We start from the raw sequence: 20523 nt of genomic DNA on the forward strand, positions 1-20523 counted from the left end.
AAGCAGTGTTCTAAGCGCTGGCGGAGATACAAGGTAATCAGGGTGTCCCACGTGGGGCTCATAGTCATAACCTCCATTTTATAGATGAGGTAACTGAGGCACAGAGAAGTGAAGTGACTGGCCCAAAGTCACACAGCTGATAAATGGCGAGGCCGGGATTAGAACTCACGACCTCTGACTCCCAAGCCCGGGCTCTTTCCATTAAGCCACGAGGCTTCTCTAACATAAACCTTCTAACACAGGGCAGGGGGGTGTACTTTGGGTCGCTAAAGAGGGGAATTAGCCTATCCGTCCGGTCAGTTTGACCCCAGAAGGCCAGAACGGCTCTGAGGGAAATGGTGGCCTGGATCCCTCGGCGCCTAAGGCCCCTGAGGCCCGGAGTCAAGATGGTGGCCGGCTTCATTATCCTGCCTCTGAGCGTGCCCTCACTCAAGATGGCGTCGGCTCCAGGCGTGCTGGCGAGGGAGAGAGCATGAGGGACAGAGGGAGGGATAAAAAGGGGGAAAGACGGAGGGAAAGAAAGGGGGAAAGAGGGAGGGAAAGAAAGGGACAGAGGGAGGGGAAAAAAGGGACAGAGAGAGGGAACAGAGGGAGGGAAAGGACAGAGTGAGGGCAAGAGGAAGAGAGAGGCCGAGAACTCTCGAATGGAATGGCTTCAACGTCCCTGAGGTGGCGTCCGTCGCCTCACTCGCTCCTCCCTTCCTTCCCGAGAGAGTTTTTCTGTTGCCCCCCCCCCCTTCTCGCCTGCCCTTAGCTAAGATGGGTCCCGCCCCGCCATTTTTTGCCCTCATCCAAGATGGCGCCGCCGTGGCTTCGCTTCCCTCCCGCCCGCTGCCGGGGGAAGGGGGCGGAAGTGGAGGGGGGAAGGGAGGAGCGTGGGCAGGAGGGCAGGAGGGCCGAAGGCCCCGAGCGGAAGTGGAGGCCGCTCCTCCCGCTCGGGTGGAAATGACGTGCTCCCCGCGGCCCAAAATGTCGGCGCCCAGAGGGAGGTGTAAGTAATTAAAGGGGAGAGCGAAGCCACGTCTCCCCCCCTCCACGCACGGCCGTCCCGGCGGGGGCCTCCCTCGCGCGCTCCTGCTCGGGGAAGGGCGTCGAGGCGGTCGGGAAGCCTAGTGGGGGGGGAAGGAAGAAGGGGCCGGTTGGGGGGGGGCAGGAGTCGGGCAAGGACAGGCAGGAGGTGGGGGGGAAGGGGCTTTGGGGGGGGCGGAGCCTGCACGGGGAGAGACGCCCCCCCGCCCCTTGGAAGGGGGAGGGGCTTAAGGGAGAAAGTGGGTCGGGGGGGGGCACCAAGGTTTAGGAGGGAAGGGGGGCAGGGCCCGGGGGGAGCTGCAAGAGGGGGCGACCAGAGCAGCAGCAGCAGCAGCATCGTGGTGGTCTTCGTTAAGCGCTCACTACGTGCCGGGCTCCGTCCTAAGCGCCCCGGGGAGCCAGAAGCGAATCGGGCTGGAGCCCGACCCCGTCCCACGTGGGGCTTCCCCGCCCCCCTGCCCCCAACGTTTTACAAATGAGGGCGCGGAAGGCCCGGATCAGTCAAGTGACTGGCCCAAGGTCACACGGCGGGCAGGTGGCGGGGCGAGAGGCCGCAATTGGGGGGTCGGAGGTTCTAATCCCGGCCCCGCCTGCGTGTCTGCCGGCTCCCCCCGGGCCCCTCACTTCACTCCTCGAGGCCTCAGTTGGCCCCATCTGGAAAATGGGCATTAACACCCAGCCCCACGTGGGACAACCCCATCACTTCGTATTTACCCCAGCGCTTAGAAGGGTGCTACGCACAGAGTAAGCGCCGAACGGATGCCATTATTATAACCTTCGGACTCCCGGGGCCGGGCCCTACCTACGGCGCCGGGCTGCTTCTCCTTCGTTCATTCAGTAGTATTTATTGAGCGCTTGCTCTGTGCGGAGCACTGGACTGAGCGCTTGGAACGTACAAATTGGCAACGGAGAGAGACAGCCCCCGCCCACCGACGGGCTCGCAGTCAAGGGGGTGGGTCCGGAGGGGGGAGGAATCGATCCGGCGATCGGCGGAAGGGACCGAGCTCGTAACTCCGTGCAGAACGCTGTACTGAGCACGGGGGAGAGTCGGATAGAGGGGATGGGGAAAGGCTGGGAAGGCTCAGGCCTCTGCGCCTTCCCCCCCCTCCAGCCCCGCTGACCCGCCTGCTCTCTCCTCCACAGAGACCGGCCCTGCTCCCCGGTCCCCTTTCCCCCCTTCCCGCTTCCCACTCCCCCTTTCCTCTTCCTTCCCCGTTCCCCCCAACCCCCCCTGCCATGTCCACGGCGGAGCCGGATGACTCGCCCCCCGGGGGGCTCCCTCCGCCCTGCCCCGCGCCCCTGCCGCCCTCCCGGGTCCCGTTCCACTGCAGCGAGTGCGGCAAGAGCTTCCGCTACCGTTCGGACCTGAGGCGCCACTTCGCCCGGCACACGGCCCTGAAGCCCTTCCCCTGCCCTCACTGCGCCAAGAGTTTCAAACACAGCTTCAACCTGGTCAACCACATCCGCAGCCACACCGGGGAGCGGCCCTATCGCTGCACCGTCTGCCCCAAGGGCTTCCGCGACTCCACGGGCCTCCTGCATCACCAGGTGGTGCACACCGGCGAGAAGCCCTACTGCTGCCACATCTGCGAGCTGCGCTTCTCCTCCCGCTCCAGCCTCGGGCGGCACCTCAAGCGCCAGCACCGCGGCCTGCCCCTGGCCGCGGCCCCGCCGGCCGCCGCCCTGCACCCGGCCCTCTCCGCCTCCTCCTCCTCCAACTCGGCCTCCGCCTGGTGCCCGGTCTGCACCTCCCCGGCCTCCAGCGGCGAGGTGGGGCCGTGCCTGGCCTGCGGGAGGGGCGGGCCGGGCGGGGGCCTGGGGGAGGCCGGGGTCCTGGCCCCCTACGGCTGCGGCGCCTGCGGGCGCCACTTCGCCCGGGGGGGTGAGCTGCGGGCCCACTGGCTGGCCCACACCGACGTCAAGCCCTTCAAGTGCCCCCAGTGCGAGCGCGACTTCAACGCCCCCTCGCTGCTGGAGCGGCACAAGCTGACCCACGCCCAGGATGGCCGGAGGCCCGGGCCCGGGGGCTGCCCCCACTGCCTAGGGGGCGGAGGCGAAGGGTGCCCGGCCTGCTGCGGGACGGCGGCGGCGGCGGAGGAGGAGGAGGAGGAAGGAGACGACGGCGGGGAGGGCCGGCCGGCTGAGAGCCTGTACCAGTGCGAGTGTGGGACGTTCTTCGCCAGCGCCGCTTCGCTGGCCGGACACCTGGACGCCCACTCGGGCCCGCCCGCTTTCGGCTGCGGCATCTGCGGCGAGAGCTACGCGGCCGTGGCCGACCTGGAGGAGCACCAGGCGGTGCACGGCGTGAGCGGGGCCGAGGGGGCCGAGGGGGTAGGGGAAGGGGACGAGGTCGGGGCGGGCGGGTTCCCCCTGCCTCTGCCCCCGCAGCGCCCGTCCAAGAAGCTGTACAAGTGCTCGGAGTGCGAGAAGCTGTTCCGCTCGCCGCGGGACCTGGACCGCCACGTGCTGGTGCACACGGGCGAGAAGCCGTTCCAGTGCGCCGAGTGCGGCAAGTTCTTCCGCCACGAGTGCTACCTCAAGAGGCACCGGCTCCTGCACAGCGGGGAGCGGCCCTTCCAGTGCTCCGTCTGCCACAAGGGCTTCATCACCTTCAGCAACCTCTCCCGCCACCTCAAGCTGCACCGGGGCATGGACTGAGCTGACCCCAGCTGCCCGGATCCATCCTCCCCCGATGAACTGGGCGGGAAAATGGACCCCTCCACCCCCGTCCCCCCCGGCCCCCGTGGAATGGACCCACCCTGGGCAGAAATGCCATTCCTCCTCCCCCACACCTCTTAGACCTCAGGGTGGAGCGGCCTGGATTTGTTCTTTTTTTTTTCCCTCCCTTTCCTTTCTTCTCACCTCCCGGCTTTCCAGAGTAGACCGATCCAGGCGGTCATCCCCACAGCCTAGAGGACGCTGGTCCGGATTCCTCCCCACCCCCTGCTCTTGAGAGCAGACTAGTCCGGGATGCCCTTCCTCTGCTGGAGAGGGGACCCCCGTCCTCCCCCGTCCACCCCCGCCCCTCCAGCTGAATATATCGGACCGGTCAGGATTCGTCCTCCGCCGTCGTCCTAAAGAGGTCTGGGCCGGAACGCACCTCGCCCCCAGCTACATAGATTTACCCAGACCCGTGGTGATTCCCCCTCCGCCTCCCGGGGTGAACCTCGATGTTTAGTCTCGCCTCTGCAGGTGTGCGCCCGCGCCCGTGCGCACGCCCGTACACACACACACACACCCCCTTGCCAGAGTACCTCTTCCCTCCCCTGCCCCCAAAGACACCCCCTCCCCTAAAGTTAAGTTTTTAGAGTTCTTTCCCATCTGTCTCTGTCTCCACCTCTCCGTGTTTCCATCTGTCACCGCCTCTCTCTCCTCATGGCCCAGGAGCGGGTGAGGGAAGCCCACCCCCCATCGCATCCCCTCCTCTTCCATGTGACTCTCCGTGTGAGGGAGGGGGAGATGGGAAATGGAGGAGCCATAAAGGGGAGGACCCGATTTCCGATCTGAACTTGTAGCGTTTGTTCTGTATAGAGCACTGCCCCCGCCCCCCCCCCCCCCACCTTACCTAGAGTATTAGATGAGAATGAGAAATGCGACCCGGTGCCCCGAATAAAGTCCGTGACCCCACAGTCGCCATCGCCTCATCGCCATGTTTCCCTTCCCTACCTTTCACAAGAGCCCGGGCCCGGGAGTCCCCGGCCCTGACGCTTGTCTGCCGCGTGACCTCGGGCAAGTCGTTTCACTGCTCTGTGCCTCATCTGTGAAATGGGGATGAAGACTGGGAGCCCTCTGTGGGACAGGGACCGCGTCCAACCTCATTAGCTTCTATCTACTCCAGCGCTTAGCACGGTGCCTGGCACGGTAAGCGCTTATCGAAGACCACGATTGTTATCATTACCCCTTTCCTTCCCCTCTCAGAGCCACGGGTCATTCCCCGAGAGATGGGCCGGACCCTCCCCCTTTCGCCACACGTTGACCCCGAGTCCCTTTCAAGTCGGGCCCCTGGGCTGGTTGCTGGAGGAGACCCTCACCCGCCACCCCTCTTCGGAGCCTCGCCCTGCATCCTGGGTTAGGAGCTGCGGAGGGGCATGGGCCCAGTGTCACAAGTGAGAGAAACTGCCCCAGTTTCTCCCCTGGAAAACAGGGATGCCAGACCCGCTCTCCCTCCCGCCGAGGTCGCGAACCTCGGGCGTGACAGGGATGGGATCTGACCTCCTGATCTGGCATCTCCCCGGCGTTTAGCGAAGGCCACGATGATTATTAACGGGGGGGGGGGGATGGAGGAAACTGAGGCAGGAGGGGGAGTGTTCCCCAAGGAGGGAGTGGCCGGGGATGGAGGAAACTGAGGCAGGAGGGGGAGCGTTCCCCGGAGGCCAGGCTTTTTGGTAGGCCGCGGAGCTCCCCGTCGGCAGCCCCTCACCCTTCATTCCTCCCATCTGGTCACCCACCTCGGCTCCCTTGGCTGAAAAATCTCTTATCTGGAGTTCCGACCGCGGATCTTGTTTCCAGGGGGAACGGTGAAAGCGGAGACACACACACACACACACAGACACACACACACATAGACACAGACAGGCAGACCCCTCCCCCTCCCCGCCCCCCTCCCCAAGCCGGCGCCGGGGGAAGAAAGAAGCGGCTGGGCGGGCTGCGGCCGCAGGTAACGGCTCCCCCGGGGGACCCGGGCATCCGGGGAGGGAGGAGAGGGGAGGGGAGGGGTCTCGCCCCCGAGCCGCGGGTCGGCAGCCGGAGCCCCTCCGCCCTGGGGGGGGGATTGGAGGGGCGGGGGGCTGCGGCAGGACTGGCCTGTCCATCCCCGGTGACCTTCCATCACCACCTCCTCCCGCCCCTCCCGCCGCCGCTGCTGCCGCCGGACCTGCCGCAGGTCCGGGGCTCCGTCGAGGATGGACCCGGCGCCCCCCTTGTCCCGGGAGGGGTCCCCCCCAGCCCCGCACCCCTGCCCCGTGTGCGGCCGCCGCTTCCGCTTCCCCTACTACCTGGCCCGCCACCGGCTCAGCCACAGCGGCCAGCGGCCCCTGGCCTGCCCGCTCTGCCCCAAAGCCTTCCGCAGGCCGGCCCACCTGGCTCGCCACCGCCGCGCCCACGGTCCCCAGCCCCCGCTCCGCTGCGCCGCCTGCCCCCGCCGCTTCCCCGACCCCGGCCAGCTGCGCCGACACCTGCTCGAGGCCCACGGGGAGCAGCCGGACGAAGGCCGCGGCCAGCAGCAGCAGCAGCAGCAGCAGCAGGAGGACGAGGAAGGCCGAAGGCGGGAGGAGGCGGAGGAGGAAGGCCGGGGGGACCCCGAGGAAGCCGAGCCTTCGAGCGGGGCCCAGCCCGAGGAGAAGCAGGTGCTGCTGCAAGAGGACTGGACGCTGCTCTGCCTGCGCTGCCGACAGGCCTTCCCCACCAAGGGCGAGCTCAAGGCCCACCCCTGCCTCAGCCCCGGGGCCGCCCCGCCCGCCCAGGGCCCCCCGCCGGCCCCCAAGCGCCACCAGTGCCCCGTCTGCCACAAGGCCTTCGCCCGGCCCTGGTCCCTCTCCCGCCACCGGCTGGTCCACTCCCCCGACCGGCCCTTCTCCTGCCCGGACTGCGGCCTGGCCTTCCGCCTGGCCTCCTACCTCCGCCAGCACCGCCGCGTGCACGGCGCCCAGCTCCCGCCCGCCGCGGGCTCCCCGGGCCCGGCCCGGCCCGAGGCGGCCGAGGGCCCCGGGCCGGCCGGCGACGGGCAGCGGCGCTCCCACGCCTGCGGCGTGTGCGCCCGGGCCTTCAAGAGCCGCTACGACCTGGCGGCCCACGCGCGCATCCACACGGGCGAGCTGCCCTTCCCGTGCCCCCAGTGCGGGAAGCGGTTCCGGCGGCGCTCGCACCTGCGGCAGCACGGGGTCACCCACACCCGCGCCCGCCCCTTCCAGTGCGTGCTCTGCCAGCGCGAGTTCAAGCGGCTGGCCGACCTGGCCCGACACCGCCAGGTGCACGCGGGGGACCGCCCGCACCGATGCCCGCTCTGCGCCCGACGCTTCTCCCGCGCCTACAGCCTCCTCCGGCACCAGCGCTGCCACCGAGGGGGGACCCCCGGGCCCCCCGGCTCCCCCCCGGGGCCGCCCCCGGCCTCCCCCGGCGGGGACGCGCCGCCCCGGCCCGCCCCCGCCCCCGCCCCCGCCTTCCTCAGCGCCTCTTGCTTCGACAGCCAGGACCACTCGGCCTTCATGCTGGACCTGGAGGACGAGGAGGAGGAGGAGGAAGGAGATGTGGGGGACCTGAGCGCAAGGCCCTCCTGATCGATGCCCTCCCCTCCCGGCCTCGCCCCTTCCCCCTTCCCCCCCCAACCAGCCTCGACTCCGGGGTGCCCTCGAGACCTCCGGCCGGGAGCCGGGATGGGTGAAAGGGGACACGGAGGAAAAAAGACGGGGGGACTTCGGGAGGTCGTGGCCTGCTCCGTCCGGCCACCGCCAACTCCGTCCCTCCCCTCGTTGCTCAGAGCCCCCTAACTCTAGAGAAGCGGCGGGGCTTAGCGGAAGGAGCACCGGCTTCGGAGTCGGAGGTCGTGGGTTCTGATCCCGGCTCCGCCGCCCGTCTGCACTGTGACCTAGGACGAGTCACTTCACTTCTCTGGGCCTCAGTTCCCTCTTCTGTAAAACGGGGATGAAGACTGTGAGCCCCACGTGGGACAACCTGATTACCTGGTATCTACCCCAGCGCTTAGAACGGCGCTTGGCGCGTAGTAAGCGTTTAACAAATACCATTATCATTATTATTATTATTGTTATTAATAACTCTCCCTGGACTGGAGGGGCAGAAGGAAATAAAAGGGAGGAGTGGCTGCCACCGTCTCCCCATGTCCTCAGTCTCTCTCACTACTCCAGACCCCAGGGCTGTGGCATTGTGTGTGGGGAGAGGGGCGGGGATGGAGTTCCGGAGGCCGAGGAAGGAGGCCTCTTGAACTCTATGTGTCTTTTGGGGTGGGGAGGTCGGGTCAGTCACTGTCCCCCTCCTCCGCCCCTTGTGTCTGTTCAGTACAGTGTCATGACCCCTCACCGTTCCCGGGAGGGAAATAAATGTGAATTTGTGAAGTCTGTGAGTGTGGGTGTCGATGACAGGGTTAGAGTTACAGCTCCCGGCATGCATCCGGGGGAGCAGGAGTGAGGGCAGCCGGGAAGATGTGGGGTTTATCGGAGACTGGAGAGAGCGGGGGGGGGGGGGGGGACCCAATCCGGAGAACGACCGAGATTCTAGGTGCCCCGACTCTTTAGTCTTGAGGACGACACTCCCCACGTCACCCCAGAATCCCCGTGACTAAACCGACAGACCCAAAGAGAAGGGGACCGGCGAGGCGGACACAGAAAGGTTGGGGTACTCCCCACTCTGGGGTGCCCGGCTTGTCTGTCCCACCACCTCCGGGGTACCTGGCTTGTTGTCCCACCAAGAATCCCCAGCCCCAGATCCCCGGTTCCCCGGGGATGGAACTCAGGCTGAGGCCGGAGGGGGCTGACCGGGCCGCTGGGCCCGGGTGACCCGGGGGCAGGGGTGCTAAAAGGGGAGGTGAAAAGCCGGAGCTGCGGGTGGTATGCGTCCCCAGGGACCAAGAGGGAGGGATGGGTACAGCCAAGAGATCAGGAATCACTGACCGTTCCTCTCTGGGACCCAGGCATCCTGCCCCCACCCCCAGCTCGCTCCCTCCAGTTTGGTCTCCCATCAGCCTCAATAGAACGAGGTCAGAAGGCAGCTCGAGAGCCATCGAGGGAGGCTGTGGGAGGAGAGGGAAGGTGGGGGGAGTTGGACAAAAGGCGACCCCTTTCTCTGACACTCAGCTTCTGTTTAGTGACTCCGTTTACCCTCCTTGCTCCCTTCTGCTCGCTCCGTTTCCCTGAGCCTGCTAACCTTGCCCCCTGCCTCTTCTGAGCCTTCTTCCTGCATTTCTGAATGTGTCCCTGCCCCCCCAGGCTCCCAACAGGAACGGGGAGACAGGTGACTGAAGAAGGGAGGGGATAGGGGAGGGGATGAGGGAGGGGATGAGGGAGGGGATGGGGGAAGGCCTCCTTTCAGAGAAAAGAGCAGAAATCCAGTACCAGCACGATCCATCTGCGTGTCCGTTCCTCTGCTGTTCTGGTTGGGAGTGGTCATAAGAGTCTGGAGAGAGTACAGAGATCTCTCCCCAACCCCATCTCCCCCAGCTCTTCCCCACCCGGTCTTCCATTTTTCCCACATCTCCCCTAGCTCCCCCGGTCACCGGCTCCCCTAGTTGCCCATCTGCTTTCCCCAGGTCCCCTTTGCTCCCCTTGCCCCCCTCCCCCCGCATCTATCCCCTCTCCCCAGAATGCATAACTGCCCCCTCCCAATCTCCACTCCATCACTTCCCTGGATCCTCGCAGTTGCCCCCCACCCACCTCTCTGCTCCCTCCCCTCAACCCTCTCATCTCTAGTCCCAGGGGGGCGGTCACAATGCCCCCTTGTCCACTCATTGTCCTGGGCCCGCAGCCCGGTGGCGGCTAAGTTTGGAAGCTTTGGGGCGGGGGAGAGAGGTGTCCCCGTCATAGATAAGACAGCCCCTGTCCTGCCTTCTCGTCTTAGCCAAAGAGAGCGAGGGAGATTGAGTTGAAGAGAGAAAGAGAGGGACAGAGCCAGAGACAGAAAAACACGCACACACGCACACAGAGAAAAAGAACCCCTGTCCCGACACAGACAGGCAGAAACAGAGCAGGGTGAACCCAGAGGAAAGGAGGAGAGAGGTGGGGAAACAGAGCCAGGCAGGAAGGGACAAAAAGGAGGGAATCAGAGACAGAGAGGGGGAGACTCAGAAACACAGAGACAAGAGGCCATTGAGGGAAGGGCATTTAGAATTAGGGACTGGTCTGATTGCCCGGGAATCACCCAGAAGATCCTGGTATGGAGTGTGGGGATGCAGAAACCCCGGAGAGAGGGGGGCTGGAACTCGAGGTAAGACTGGGGACAGGGGAGACAGACGGAGATGGAGACAGGTACCCAGACGGAGAGAGGCACAGTTGTGGAGATGGGGAAAATAGAGATGGAGATGGAGAAAGATGGATCGGAGAGAGTCAGAGAGGAGAAAAGAGCCAGAAGGCGAGGTCGAACCAGGGGACAAATGGACAGACTCTAAAGGCCAAGCGGCAAGAACGAGAAGATGTGGGGAGGTCTGGGGCCTGAATGGATTCGGGCCGGGGAGATGGCTAGGAATTTGCGGGGAAGGATGGAGCGGCGGCAAGGGAGTCGGGCGACCCTTGGGGAGGGTTAGGCTCTGGAGGGTGGGGGTCCGGGTACAGTGGGGTTGGAGGGTCTGAGGGGAGAAGTCAACACAGTTACCTAATGCCCATGGCCACTCGGGACAGTTGCCCATGTCCATCACGGTGTGACTCAGTGTGACTCACCAGTCCGGGAGGCGGTGGTGGGGGTGGCGGGGGAGGCCCGGACCCTGATCCCCGCTTCCCCTTTTGGGTCCCCCCCCACCCAGGAGGACAACGCGGTCATCTTGGAGCGGCTGATGGAGCAGACGGCCCGGGAGCTGACCACCGTGCGACTTCGAGCTGCTTACCGCCTGCTCAGGGACCTGGGCAGCGGCTCCTACGGCCGCGTCCTGCTGGTCCGGCCCCGGGCCCAGAGTGAGCCGGGCTCCTGGAGGGATCTTCTGGCTCCCGATCCCTACCGCTGTGGAAGCTGCGACTCCAAGCCTCTGGCGTGGCTCCTGGCCTAAAGACTGGGAAGGCTGCCCTGAGCCACCCCGAGAGTCGTAGTGTTTGCGCTGGGTGGGGGTGGCGGCGGTCTTTTACCCAGGGTGGGAGGAGACGAAAAGGGGGTGACAGGCTGGTCTTCCCTGCTGGGTGACCATGGACAGATCTGTTCCCTTGTTCTCCCTCATTCTCCCTCCCCTTTAGACTGGGACTGTTTTGGACCTGATGATCTTGTATCTACTCCAGCGCTTAGTACAGTGCTTAGCACATAGTGCTAAACCAATACCGCATTGTCTATTATGATTAGGGGCTTCCCCCTTGTCCTAGCTGACCTCCACCAGTGGATCATTTGAGTGATCCGTTGGTCAGTTCCATTTGTGGGTCATTCCCAACCCTGGTCCCTGGTCCCCCAGGCCGACAGGTGTAACCCCCCCCACCCCCCTGCCCAATTTTCCTACATATCTCACCCCATCCTTCCATATCATCTCCCCTTGGCCTGACCCCATTTCCTTAGGCTCCTGAATCTCCCCAGCTTCCCCTTCCCAGTCACATTCCTGCCTTGATTCTCACATCCCCCTGATGGTCAGTCCATCTCCCTTGCCTGACCCTTTTCACCCCGTTGGTTGAATCTTGTTTTTGATCTGCGTTTCCCTTCAGTTCCCCCTTTATCTGTCTTCGTTTCCCCCCACGGTTCCTGTGGCAGGCCTTCTCCCTGGCCTCCCTTCTCACCATTTCTCCTGGATGCTTTCTGGTTCACCGAGGGGGGCGGAGGGAGCACGCCCTGTCTCCCCCCTTCTTGCCGGCCTTTCCCCAGGCTGACCCTGCGTCCCTTCCTCCAGGTTCCGCCGGCCGGCCCCCTCCTGCGGCCCTGGCCCTGAAGCTCCTCCCCAAGGCCTCCACGCCCTTCACCTCCTTCCTGCGTGAATTCACGGTGGGTCGCTGCGTCTCCTCACACCCAGGGCTGCTGCGGACCCTCCCCCCGCCCTTGGAGACCCCGAAGCTCTACGGCTTCATGCAGGAGCTGGCGCCCCACGGGGACCTCAGCTCCCTTCTCGAAGATGGGGTGAGGCTCAGGGGCGGGGGGGCCGTGGGAACCGGTGGTCGGGGGGAGATACGAGGATGCTAGAAGGGTGAAGGGGGACAAGGAGGGCTTAGAGGTGCAAAGAAGGGAGTCAGAAGGTTCTAATCCCAGATCCGCCACTTGTCAGCTGGGTGACCCTGGACAAGTCTCTTCACTTCTCTGTGCCTCAGTTACCTCACCTGTGAAATGGGGATTAAGACCGTGAGCCCTACATGGGACACAGACTGTCAAAACCGATTAGCTCATATCGACACCAGTTCCTGGCACAGACAAAAAAATTCCTTAGCAAATACCTTAAAAAAAGTGACGTCCACCTTCGGCCTCCTTGCTGGGTTGGTGAAGGATAGGGAGGAGCCGAGCGCTGACCACCGCTGACCGCCGGACTCCCCGACTGCCCCTTCCTCCCGCAGAAAGGCCTCCCGGAGCGGTGGCTGAAGCGGGTGGCCGGCCAGCTGGCAGGGGCTCTGGACTTCCTCCACGGCCACGGCCTGGTGCACGGCGACGTCAAGCCCGACAACGTTCTGCTCTTCGACGCCAGCTGCCGAAGGGTCAAGCTGGGCGACTTTGGGCTGAGCCGGCCTGAGGGGGCTCCGGCCGCCGCCCCCGTGGGCCCCCTGCCCTCCGCGCCCCCCGAGCTCTGCCTGGTGCGCCCGCCGGACACGCTGGCCCTGGACCCCTCGTTGGACTCCTGGGGTCTGGGCGTCTTGCTCTTCACGGCAGCCACCGGCCGGTTCCCCTGGGAGGTAGCCCTGGCCCCTGACCCAGCGTTCGAGGCCTTTGCCACCTGGCTGAACGCCTGGCCCCCACAGGAACCTCCCCTTCCCTGGAGCGGCTTTAGCCCTGCGGCCCTGACCCTGTTCCGGGGCCTGTTGGCCCTCGACCCCGAGAGACGTCGCCCGCCCCTGACCGTGTTGGAAGCCCTGGAGGCCGACTGGGGTGTGGAGCGGGGAGGGGAAAGCGGGGGCGAGGAGGAGGAGGAGAAGAGGAAGGAGGAGGAAGAGGACTTAGGGGATGGAGAGTCCAGCTTGGAAGAGTGGACTGACGAAGAGGGCACGGGGGAAGGGGACAAGACAACAGTTCCCCCTCCTCTGCTGAGGGCTGAATCTGACAGGCGTCCTGAATGGTAGCCAGCAGGTAACTCCCCTCCTCCTCCACAATCTCCCTCTCCCCCCACCACACATCACGAGGGCCAGCTGGGCAGGAGAGAGAGCAGCTGGGCAGGAGAGAGCGTCAGACGGCCATGACGGATTTCACCTGCACCCCAAACCACTCCTTTGGCAAGTTCCTTGATAGTCACCTGCCTAGCAAGGCCTCTTCTTCTCTGTGCCTCAGTCTCCCCAACCGCCCCCCAACCCTGTAAGAGGGTCAAAGTCTCAAGGAGGGACAGAGAAGGAGGTGCCTGGGAAGAGGTGAGAGGGGACGCAGCGTGTTTCAGGTGTGGGGATTTTTTTTTATAAATTAAAGATTTTTTTGAGAGACTCGAGAATGTGAGGATTGAAGAGAAAAAAGGGCAGAGTGGGGGAAAGCAGATGCAGGTGATCGGGGGGACGATGAAACTTGGAGAATGTGGGCAGAATCTGGGGTACGAAACGGGCAGAGGGGGATAGGAAATGTCCCCAAATCAAGGCGCGTGGCCTAGTGGACAGAACCGGAGCCTAGGGGTCAGAAGAACCGAGGTTCTAATCCCGGCTCCGTCCCTTGCCTACTGCGTGACCTGGAGCAAGTCGCTCCGTTTCTCTGTGCCTCAGTTCCCTCGTCTGGAAAATGGGGATGAAGGCGGTGAGGGCTCAACAAATAGCCCAGGATATAGTAAGCGCTTAATAAAAGACCATGAAAAAAGGGGGCCGGGTCGGTGCTGCCCCCTGCTGGTGGACGGAGAGTTTTCCGGGCCGAATCCCCAACGAGGCCCCGGCCCGGACAAGGTGGGGACGGACGGTCCGAGGGACGGAAGACTGGGGTGCAGGGGATGCCCCTCAAAAACAGACAGATGTTTTCTGGGGAAGAGAGAGAGAGAGAGAGAGACCTCCCTATCCCCCCAAACCTACTGCAAACGGGACCCAATCAGCCAACGGGGTGGATGAGGTTATATCTGGGTGGGGTGTGTGTTGTCTCTCTTTGCCACCTCTTTAGGCTCTTTCTCCCGCCGCCCCATCTCCACACTCGCACACACAACTCACACACAGCCCCGAACCAGCTGCCATGACCTCAGTGCGCCTCGGGTCTCCAGGGGCAGCCCGAGCCGTGGAGGAAGGAGGCTGGAATTGAGGTCAGGGGAGAGGAAGGCCAGAAAGTCCGAGCCCTGGAAGGGAAGCGGTGACTGGGGGGGCTGGGACCTGTGGGTCTGGACCCCTGGGTCTTAAGAAGGGAGTAGCGGGGTTGTGGGAGGGGTGGGCTGGAGGAGGAACTGGGGGGTACGGGGTCGGGGGAGGGTCCCCGGGGGGTTCGGGGGTATGAGACAATGAGATTCCAGAGCTATGCGGTAGGGGATGAGCTCAGATATTAATGAGGGGAGAGGCAGGTGGCTGGGCAACTGGAAGAGGTGGGGAGGGCGGTTGGAGGGAGCAGGGGGCTGGGCTTGGGACGCCTGGGTTCTGCAAAAGGAGAGCTGGATGCCCAGCTCGCAGGCAGCCAGAGGCAGCCGGTCAATACCCTGAATGGTCACAGAGAGGAGTTGCTCTGGCTTCCGATGTGTGTCGGGGGGTGGGTGGGTGGGTGGGTGGGGGTGAGAACTGAAGGGGGAGGGGCCTCAGGGACAACACCCCCCTCCCCAAAGAAAGAGGCGGGCTCTTCACCTCTATTCCCGGGGCAGGGCTGGCGGGGACCCAAACAACAGCTGCCACAGCAGGAGAGACCCGAAACCCACCCCCTGGAAGAGGGGAGGTCAGAGTGGGCAAAGGACCCAGGAGGTCTGGACCTCGGGACGGAGCAGAAGACCGGGAGGGGGGAGTCCAGAGATTCGGGGAGCGAAGGAATCTGGGGACGGGACACCTGGGTCACTGAAGGGAGGTTGGAGCAGGACGTCCGAGCCCACGGTGGGGGTGGCTGATGGAGACGAAGCTGTGGAGCCCCTCTTGGCCTCTCTCCATCCCCAGGACCCAGGCATCCTGCCCTCGGGCCCCAGCTCTCCCCCACCTCCGGGCCCTCGGGGGCGGGGCACATCTGTCTTCTCTTGAGGGGAGGGGTCCCTCTCCTTTCCTTCCGACCTCCCCCCCCCCCAGCCCCCCCGCCACCAACCAGGCAGCCAGTGCTGTTTGCTTTGGTTACCGGGGGCGTCTCCTTGGAATTGGTTGGTCTCACCCTCGGGCGAGAGGCTGAGGAAGCGGGGCATGGGGGACGGGGGGGGGGGGGGGGTGAGGGCGAGAGAGAGAGAGAGAGAGGCAGGCACGAATCGGGCACCAAAAGTGCCCAATGCCTTTCCCCCTCCTACTACCGGTCTCCCGGGACCCAATCCCTTAAAACCCCGCACCCGGCCTTTCACTCAAAGGGAAACCGAGTCCACAAGGGGAGGAGTGTTAGGGGATCATCCCCGGTCAAGGTACCGGCTACATGCCCCCTCCGACCCCAATACCAGGAGGGAGCCAGGCTTGAGCCCGGACCCCTGACCTAAGACCAGCCCCGGAGCCCCAGCCGAACCCGGTAAGTGACTCCCGTCCTGATCCCAACCAATCCTGATTTCCAATCTCTTCTCCACCCAGCAGTCAGCCTAACCTCTCCCCTGCTATTTACAAACAAGCTCCCACAACCGGTCCACCCCCTGGCCCCCAACCCGAGTCCCTACACACACACACATATACACCTCCGCCCCCCACGGTGGGCAGGTAACCAACCCTTTACCCCCGCAGCTCCTCTTTTTTCGCCTATGCTACAGAGCTGCCCGAAGCCATGCCAGGGAAACAGGGCGAGGGGGACCCTGGAGAGGGAGACCTGGGGCTGGGGGACCTGACCCCCGAGGAGCTGAGCGAGGGACAGGCGGCCGCCCTGGTCCTGGAGGAGATGCTGGCCCTGACGTCTCAGAGCCTGGTGCGGACCGAGATCGGGGAGCTCTACCACGAGGTCCGCCAGCTGGGCCAAGGCCGCTTCGGCCGCGTCCTGCTGGTCTCCCATCGCCGCAGAGGTACCGGGCGGGGACCGGACGGTGGGAGGGGGACGTCCGGGAGCCACACGTTTGGCCTTTCTCTCTGGGGGGCTGAGTGGGCATGAATGGGAAGGCTTTGGGGGTCCTCCCCCCCCCGCCATTTGGACGGGATGGGGTGAGGCTTTCTGGCCCGTGGCCTTGGGGTCTCCTCACGGGGCCGGAAGGGGGGTCGAAGCGGGAGGGAACAGGAGGATGGATTGCTTTCGATCCAGTGCCGCAAACTGGGCTCGCTGGGCTGGCCCGGGGTGGGGCGGGGAGCCCTGGGAGCAGGAGAGACAGGGAGGGGAGAGAGGGGTAAAGAGACCCAGGAGCTGCAAAGCAGGACCACCAGGGATGGAAGGAAGAAGGACCGGAGCGGGTGGTGGGAACTGCAACAAGAGAAATCCAGGGCGTCCCTGATCATTATTATTGTTAGTAGTAGTAGTAGTAGTAGTAGTAGTAATAATAATGGTGGGACTTGTTAAACGGTTTACTACGTGCCAAACACTGTAAAAGTGCTGGGATAGAGCCAATATAATCACGTTAGACACTGTCCCTGTCCCACCTGGGGCTCGCAATCAATTAATGGCATTTACCGGGCGCTTCCCGTATACAGAGCACTGTACTAAGCGCTTGGGATAGTATGACACAACAGAGTTACCAGACAGGTTCCCTGCCCACAACGAGTTTACAGTCTAGAGGGGGCTTTCAGTCTAGAGCCCAGAGTCTCAGTAAAAGAGGTCTCTGTTTCCACGCTGGCCCCCGGGACCCGTCCCAGGCTCGCTGATGGCCCTGAAGCTCCTGCCCAAGGACCTGACCCCCCGGCACAGCTTCCTGTACGAGTTTTGCGTGGGACTGGCCCTCGGCTCCCACCCGGGCATCGTGACCAACTTCGGCATCGGCCTGGAGTCCCGCGACTGCTACGGCTTCCTGACCGAGGCCGCCCCGCTGAGGGACCTCATCGCCTTCATCCAGCCCAAGGTGGGCAGGGAGATGGGGCTGAGGGCCGGGGACGGGGCAGGGGGATGAGAGGGAAGGCGGGGAAACCCAGGGGGTGGCAGGGCTCTGTACAGTGGGAACCCTCCGCTGCAGAGGAAGAGGCTTGAAGAATAATAATAGTTATTGTTATTATAATGGTATCCGTTAAGCGTTTACTCTGTGTCGAGCACTGTTCTGAGCGCTGGGGTGGATACAAGCTAATCAGGTCGGGCGCAGTCCCTGTCCCCCTCACAGTCTCATACCCCGGGCCACCAGCCCGGGAGACCGAGGCCTGGCGGGTGGGGAGGGTTGGGGGGCTGGGGGCTGGATGGGGAGCCTCACCGGTCTCTTCCCCTCCGTCCCCTCGCCCAGGCCGGCCTCCCGGAGCCCGCGGCTCAGCGCTGTGCGGAGCAGTTAGCCGCGGCCCTGGAACACATCCACTCGCGGGGCCTAGTGTACCGGGACCTGAAACCCGAGAACGTCCTGGTATTTGATCCCGAGTGCCAGAGGGTCAAACTGGCCGACTTCGGCCACACGCGGCCCCGGGGAACCCTGCTGCGGCTGGCCGGGGGCCCCATCCCCTACACGGCCCCCGAGCTCTGCGCCCCGCCCCCCCGCCCCGAAGGCCTCCCCATCCAGCCCTCCCTGGACGCCTGGGCCCTGGGCGTCGTGCTCTTCTGCCTGCTGACCGGCTACTTCCCCTGGGAACGCCCGCTGCCCGACGACCCGTCCTACGACGACTTCGTGGCCTGGCAGGCGTCCGGCCTCCCCCGGGACCGGCCGCCCCCGTGGGCGGGCCTGGCCCCTCCGGCCACGCAGCTGCTGAAGGGGCTTCTGGCCCTGAGTCCCCGGGAGAGGAGGAGCGTGGGCTCCATTCGAGGGTACCTGGGCAAGGCTTGGAGGGAGCCGGTCCGGGGCGGGGACGGCGAGGGAGGGCGGGGAGAGGAGGAGAACGATGCACAGTGAGCGGGCTTGGGGCGAAGGGGCTGGGGTCTCCCACCCACGACCCCCCTCCGGGACCACTCTCTTGGGCTCCCGAGACGGGGTGATGGGCAGCAGGGGCCTAGGGTGGAGATCTCTCACTCCCTCCTCGTCTCTCATTCTTCACCTCTGCCCATCTCTCCCTCTTCTGTCTCTCTCTCTGCCCATCTCTCTCCTTATTCTTGTCTTTCTCCTTCGTCTGCACCTCTTCTTCTCCCTCTCCTCCGAATCAACAGATGTCTATCGAATGCCCCCCACTCGACTCTCCTCTCCTCGCCTCTCTACACCCCCTCCCCACTTCCTGGTCCCCGCCCTCCTTCTCCCTCCCGATTCTCTCTCTTTCCAGTTAGAGAATAAAGTCCCATAGAGGGTTTCCTCTCAGCTGCGCTCCAGGTCTGGGAGGGAGGGAAAAGGTGGGAGGGAGGGGCCGGGGTGGGGGTGGGGTGGGAACGGGGAGAGAGCCGCCTCAGGAGCTGGCTAGCGCCCATCTGGATCTTCCGTTGGTTTCCAGCGGCCGTCCCCGGCCCGCTCCGTCCTCTGGCAGCTGCCGCTGCTACCGGCTGTGTTTGCAAACACTCTCTCTTCCTCTCCCGCCACCCAACCTGGCAGCACGCCTAGCTAAAGGGCAGAGTGGGGGCACATATCCCATGTCCTGCGCCCCCCTACTTCGTCCCCCCAGGAGAACACCCGGAAGGAAGGGGTCGCTCCTCCTGCTTTTAAATCCACCTGGGCCTTCAGAAGGAAAACCCAGCCCCCCTCTCGTCCCCCTTTCCTCACCAACCCCTGAATCAGAGGGGTCTTCCCGGAGGAGATGAGGGCCGAGGGGAAGGTGGGGTATCTCAGGTTCATACGCTCTTAACAGGTTCCTGAAATAGCCAAAGTGATTAGGGTGGGAATGACAGGAACTTGGCTTGGGGTGGGGGGGCAGCGGCCGGGAGGGGAAAGGTTGAGGGGGAAAGGGGAGGGGTGGGGGGGGGGCAGTGAGAGTGTTAATTGCAGGCAACTGCCAGAGATTAGCTGAGAGGCGATAATGCCAGGGAGCTAGGAGAGGTCCCTGCTGCAAATTAAAGTGAAGCAGAGTGGAAGGGGGAAGATACAGAAATTGGGGGGTGGGCCAGGGGGAGAGACCCTCTCAGCTCTAATCAGACAGCAGGGATCCTGGCTGGGCTCAGCCTAGGGGATCAGGGAGGTGGTTCTGGACTCTGTGACCAGGCCCGAGAGGGGAAGGGGCGGAAGAGCGAAGGCCTGGAGGGGTGGAAGGCTCGGCGGCGTTCCGGGACCTTAGAGGTTCAGGGGCCTCAGGCTTCAAGCTTCTAGGTCCAGGGGCTGGGGACTGAGGGGGAAACGGCCCCCTCCTCCGCCCTGAAACTCACTAGAGCCAGTCCTCCGGAGCCTTTGGTTTCCGCAGCCAGCTGGGAGGTCTCAGCTATCCCCGTGGGTGGCACCCTGGGGCCGAGCCAGTTCCGAGCCAGTCCCCGTGGCCCGGCCTGGGTCTTGGTTGGCACCGGGCCCCCGGGGGCCAGATGTTTGGGCTTAGAGGCCACTGCCAGGTGGGGAGAGGGTCACTGGGTAATTAAACGCACGCTTCCAAGTCGGGGCTCCGGTGGCTAGAGAGGAAGGGTCGGAAGGAGGAAAGAACAATCCCCTTACCCCTCACAGCTCAGACTTCTCAACACCCCCAGTGCCGGGGGAAGGAAGGAGACAGTGAAGGAGGCACACTCCTACCCTGCTCCGTCTCCCCAGAGGGGAGCCCGTCACCGGGCCCGGCCCAAGGCGGTGGGTTGCCCTTTCCAGCCCCCTTCTCCTGCTCCGCTCCCTCCCTCACTCCCTCACTCCCTCACCCCTCTACTGCCCTCAGACAGTGGAAGACCAAAACTGGAGTGTCCCCCTCGCTCCTCCCCCCAGTCCCCATGACCACTCCCCGGGGGGAGCCGGTCTTTGGAATTCGGCCTACTCCCTTACCACTCCCTGGGAACCGGGCCCTCACCTCGCCTCTCCGAAGATCAGGAGATCCCAAGAGTCGGTTTTGTGAATGATGACGATGATGGTAGTGATGATGATGACCAGGAGGAGGAGAAGAGTCCCCGGGCTGGGGAATTCTGAAGCTAATGGAGGCCGGAGCTGTACTTCTTCGCGATGATACACGGATCTGTTTGGAGCTGAGGCTGAGGGTGGGCTTGGTGTTAATGAGACCAAATTCCCTCCGGAAAGGGCCTGGAGCTGAATAGTGTGTGGAGAGGCAGGACCCGGAGCCAAGGCCTCCAAGGCCTTCAAGGCCCTGGCATCTCCCCTCCTCCCATTCCCCGAATTTCTTCCTGAGAGCCGCTGGAACGACTCTTCCCTTCCCGCCCGTCCCCCTTCTTCTTCCGGAAGCCACGTTCCCAGGCTTCCCAGGTCCTGGCTCTTTCTCTCCTCACGCTCCCCAACTGCCTTCCCGACCACCAAGCATTCGGTGACCCCCGCCCCCTCCGGCCTCCTCCCTTCGCCCCCAGACCTCCAGGATCCCCATGCCCTGTTTCCGAGAGCCTGGCTCTCTCTCTCCCTGCCCCCGTCAGAGTCTATTTAAGTCTCCCGGCTTAACCAGAGTGAGGGAGTGGAGAATTCCCGGCGTTCCGGCCCGGCACTCAAGCAGTTGCTTGGAGCCCATCAGAGGGTTCCTC

At 64.2% G+C, this 20523-nt stretch overlaps 4 protein-coding genes across 5 annotated transcripts; all 4 read left to right on the forward strand.

The window, feature by feature from the left end:
- The first annotated feature begins 884 nt into the window (after nt 1-884).
- FIZ1 (FLT3 interacting zinc finger 1) lies at nt 885-4661 on the forward strand. The gene is made up of 2 exons (XM_029073050.1): nt 885-991; nt 2173-4661. The coding sequence occupies exon 2, from the start codon at nt 2266-2268 to the stop codon at nt 3685-3687; it is 1422 nt and encodes a 473-aa protein (XP_028928883.1). The 5' UTR covers nt 885-991; nt 2173-2265; the 3' UTR covers nt 3688-4661.
- A 1111-nt stretch (nt 4662-5772) lies between these two features.
- ZNF579 (zinc finger protein 579) lies at nt 5773-7568 on the forward strand. Its single transcript, XM_016226723.3, has one exon. It carries the CDS (start codon nt 5931-5933, stop codon nt 7302-7304), a length of 1374 nt encoding a protein of 457 aa, XP_016082209.2. The 5' UTR covers nt 5773-5930; the 3' UTR covers nt 7305-7568.
- A 2057-nt stretch (nt 7569-9625) lies between these two features.
- On the forward strand, nt 9626-13268 carry SBK3 (SH3 domain binding kinase family member 3). Its single transcript, XM_039913292.1, has 4 exons — nt 9626-9960; nt 10493-10621; nt 11524-11772; nt 12201-13268. Exons 1-4 carry the CDS (start codon nt 9910-9912, stop codon nt 12915-12917), a joined length of 1146 nt encoding a protein of 381 aa, XP_039769226.1. The 5' UTR covers nt 9626-9909; the 3' UTR covers nt 12918-13268.
- Nucleotides 13269-15166: 1898 nt separating this feature from the next.
- On the forward strand, nt 15167-18244 carry SBK2 (SH3 domain binding kinase family member 2). 2 transcript variants are annotated; one of them, XM_029073058.1, is made up of 4 exons: nt 15167-15426; nt 15633-15904; nt 16683-16885; nt 17255-18244. In XM_029073058.1, the coding sequence occupies exons 2-4, from the start codon at nt 15673-15675 to the stop codon at nt 17846-17848; spliced, it is 1029 nt and encodes a 342-aa protein (XP_028928891.1). In that variant the 5' UTR covers nt 15167-15426; nt 15633-15672; the 3' UTR covers nt 17849-18244. The 2 variants fall into 2 exon arrangements, with proteins under 2 accessions (XP_028928891.1, XP_028928890.1); XM_029073057.1 differs by having other exon boundaries at nt 15659-15904.
- Nucleotides 18245-20523: the final 2279 nt, after the last annotated feature.

The sequence above is a fragment of the Ornithorhynchus anatinus genome, chromosome 10 (genome assembly GCF_004115215.2).
Source record: "Ornithorhynchus anatinus isolate Pmale09 chromosome 10, mOrnAna1.pri.v4, whole genome shotgun sequence".
In the NCBI taxonomy this organism is placed as follows: Eukaryota; Metazoa; Chordata; class Mammalia; order Monotremata; family Ornithorhynchidae; genus Ornithorhynchus; species Ornithorhynchus anatinus.

What these genes read in the sequence shown, in the direction of transcription:
- ZNF579 (XM_016226723.3), top strand. Translation starts at nt 5,931, where the DNA reads ATGGACCCGGCGCCCCCCTTGTCCCGGGAGGGGTCCCCCCCAGCCCCG.
- SBK3 (XM_039913292.1), top strand. Translation starts at nt 9,910, where the DNA reads ATGGAGTGTGGGGATGCAGAAACCCCGGAGAGAGGGGGGCTGGAACTC. An exon ending in CCTACGGCCGCGTCCTGCTG is followed by an intron (nt 10,622 to 11,523) that starts GTCCGGCCCCGG and finishes GCCTTTCCCCAG; the next exon opens with GCTGACCCTGCGTCCCTTCC. An exon ending in GCTCCCTTCTCGAAGATGGG is followed by an intron (nt 11,773 to 12,200) that starts GTGAGGCTCAGG and finishes TTCCTCCCGCAG; the next exon opens with AAAGGCCTCCCGGAGCGGTG.
- SBK2 (XM_029073058.1), top strand. Translation starts at nt 15,673, where the DNA reads ATGCCAGGGAAACAGGGCGAGGGGGACCCTGGAGAGGGAGACCTGGGG. An exon ending in GGTCTCCCATCGCCGCAGAG is followed by an intron (nt 15,905 to 16,682) that starts GTACCGGGCGGG and finishes GACCCGTCCCAG; the next exon opens with GCTCGCTGATGGCCCTGAAG. An exon ending in TCGCCTTCATCCAGCCCAAG is followed by an intron (nt 16,886 to 17,254) that starts GTGGGCAGGGAG and finishes CCCCTCGCCCAG; the next exon opens with GCCGGCCTCCCGGAGCCCGC.
- FIZ1 (XM_029073050.1), top strand. Translation starts at nt 2,266, where the DNA reads ATGTCCACGGCGGAGCCGGATGACTCGCCCCCCGGGGGGCTCCCTCCG.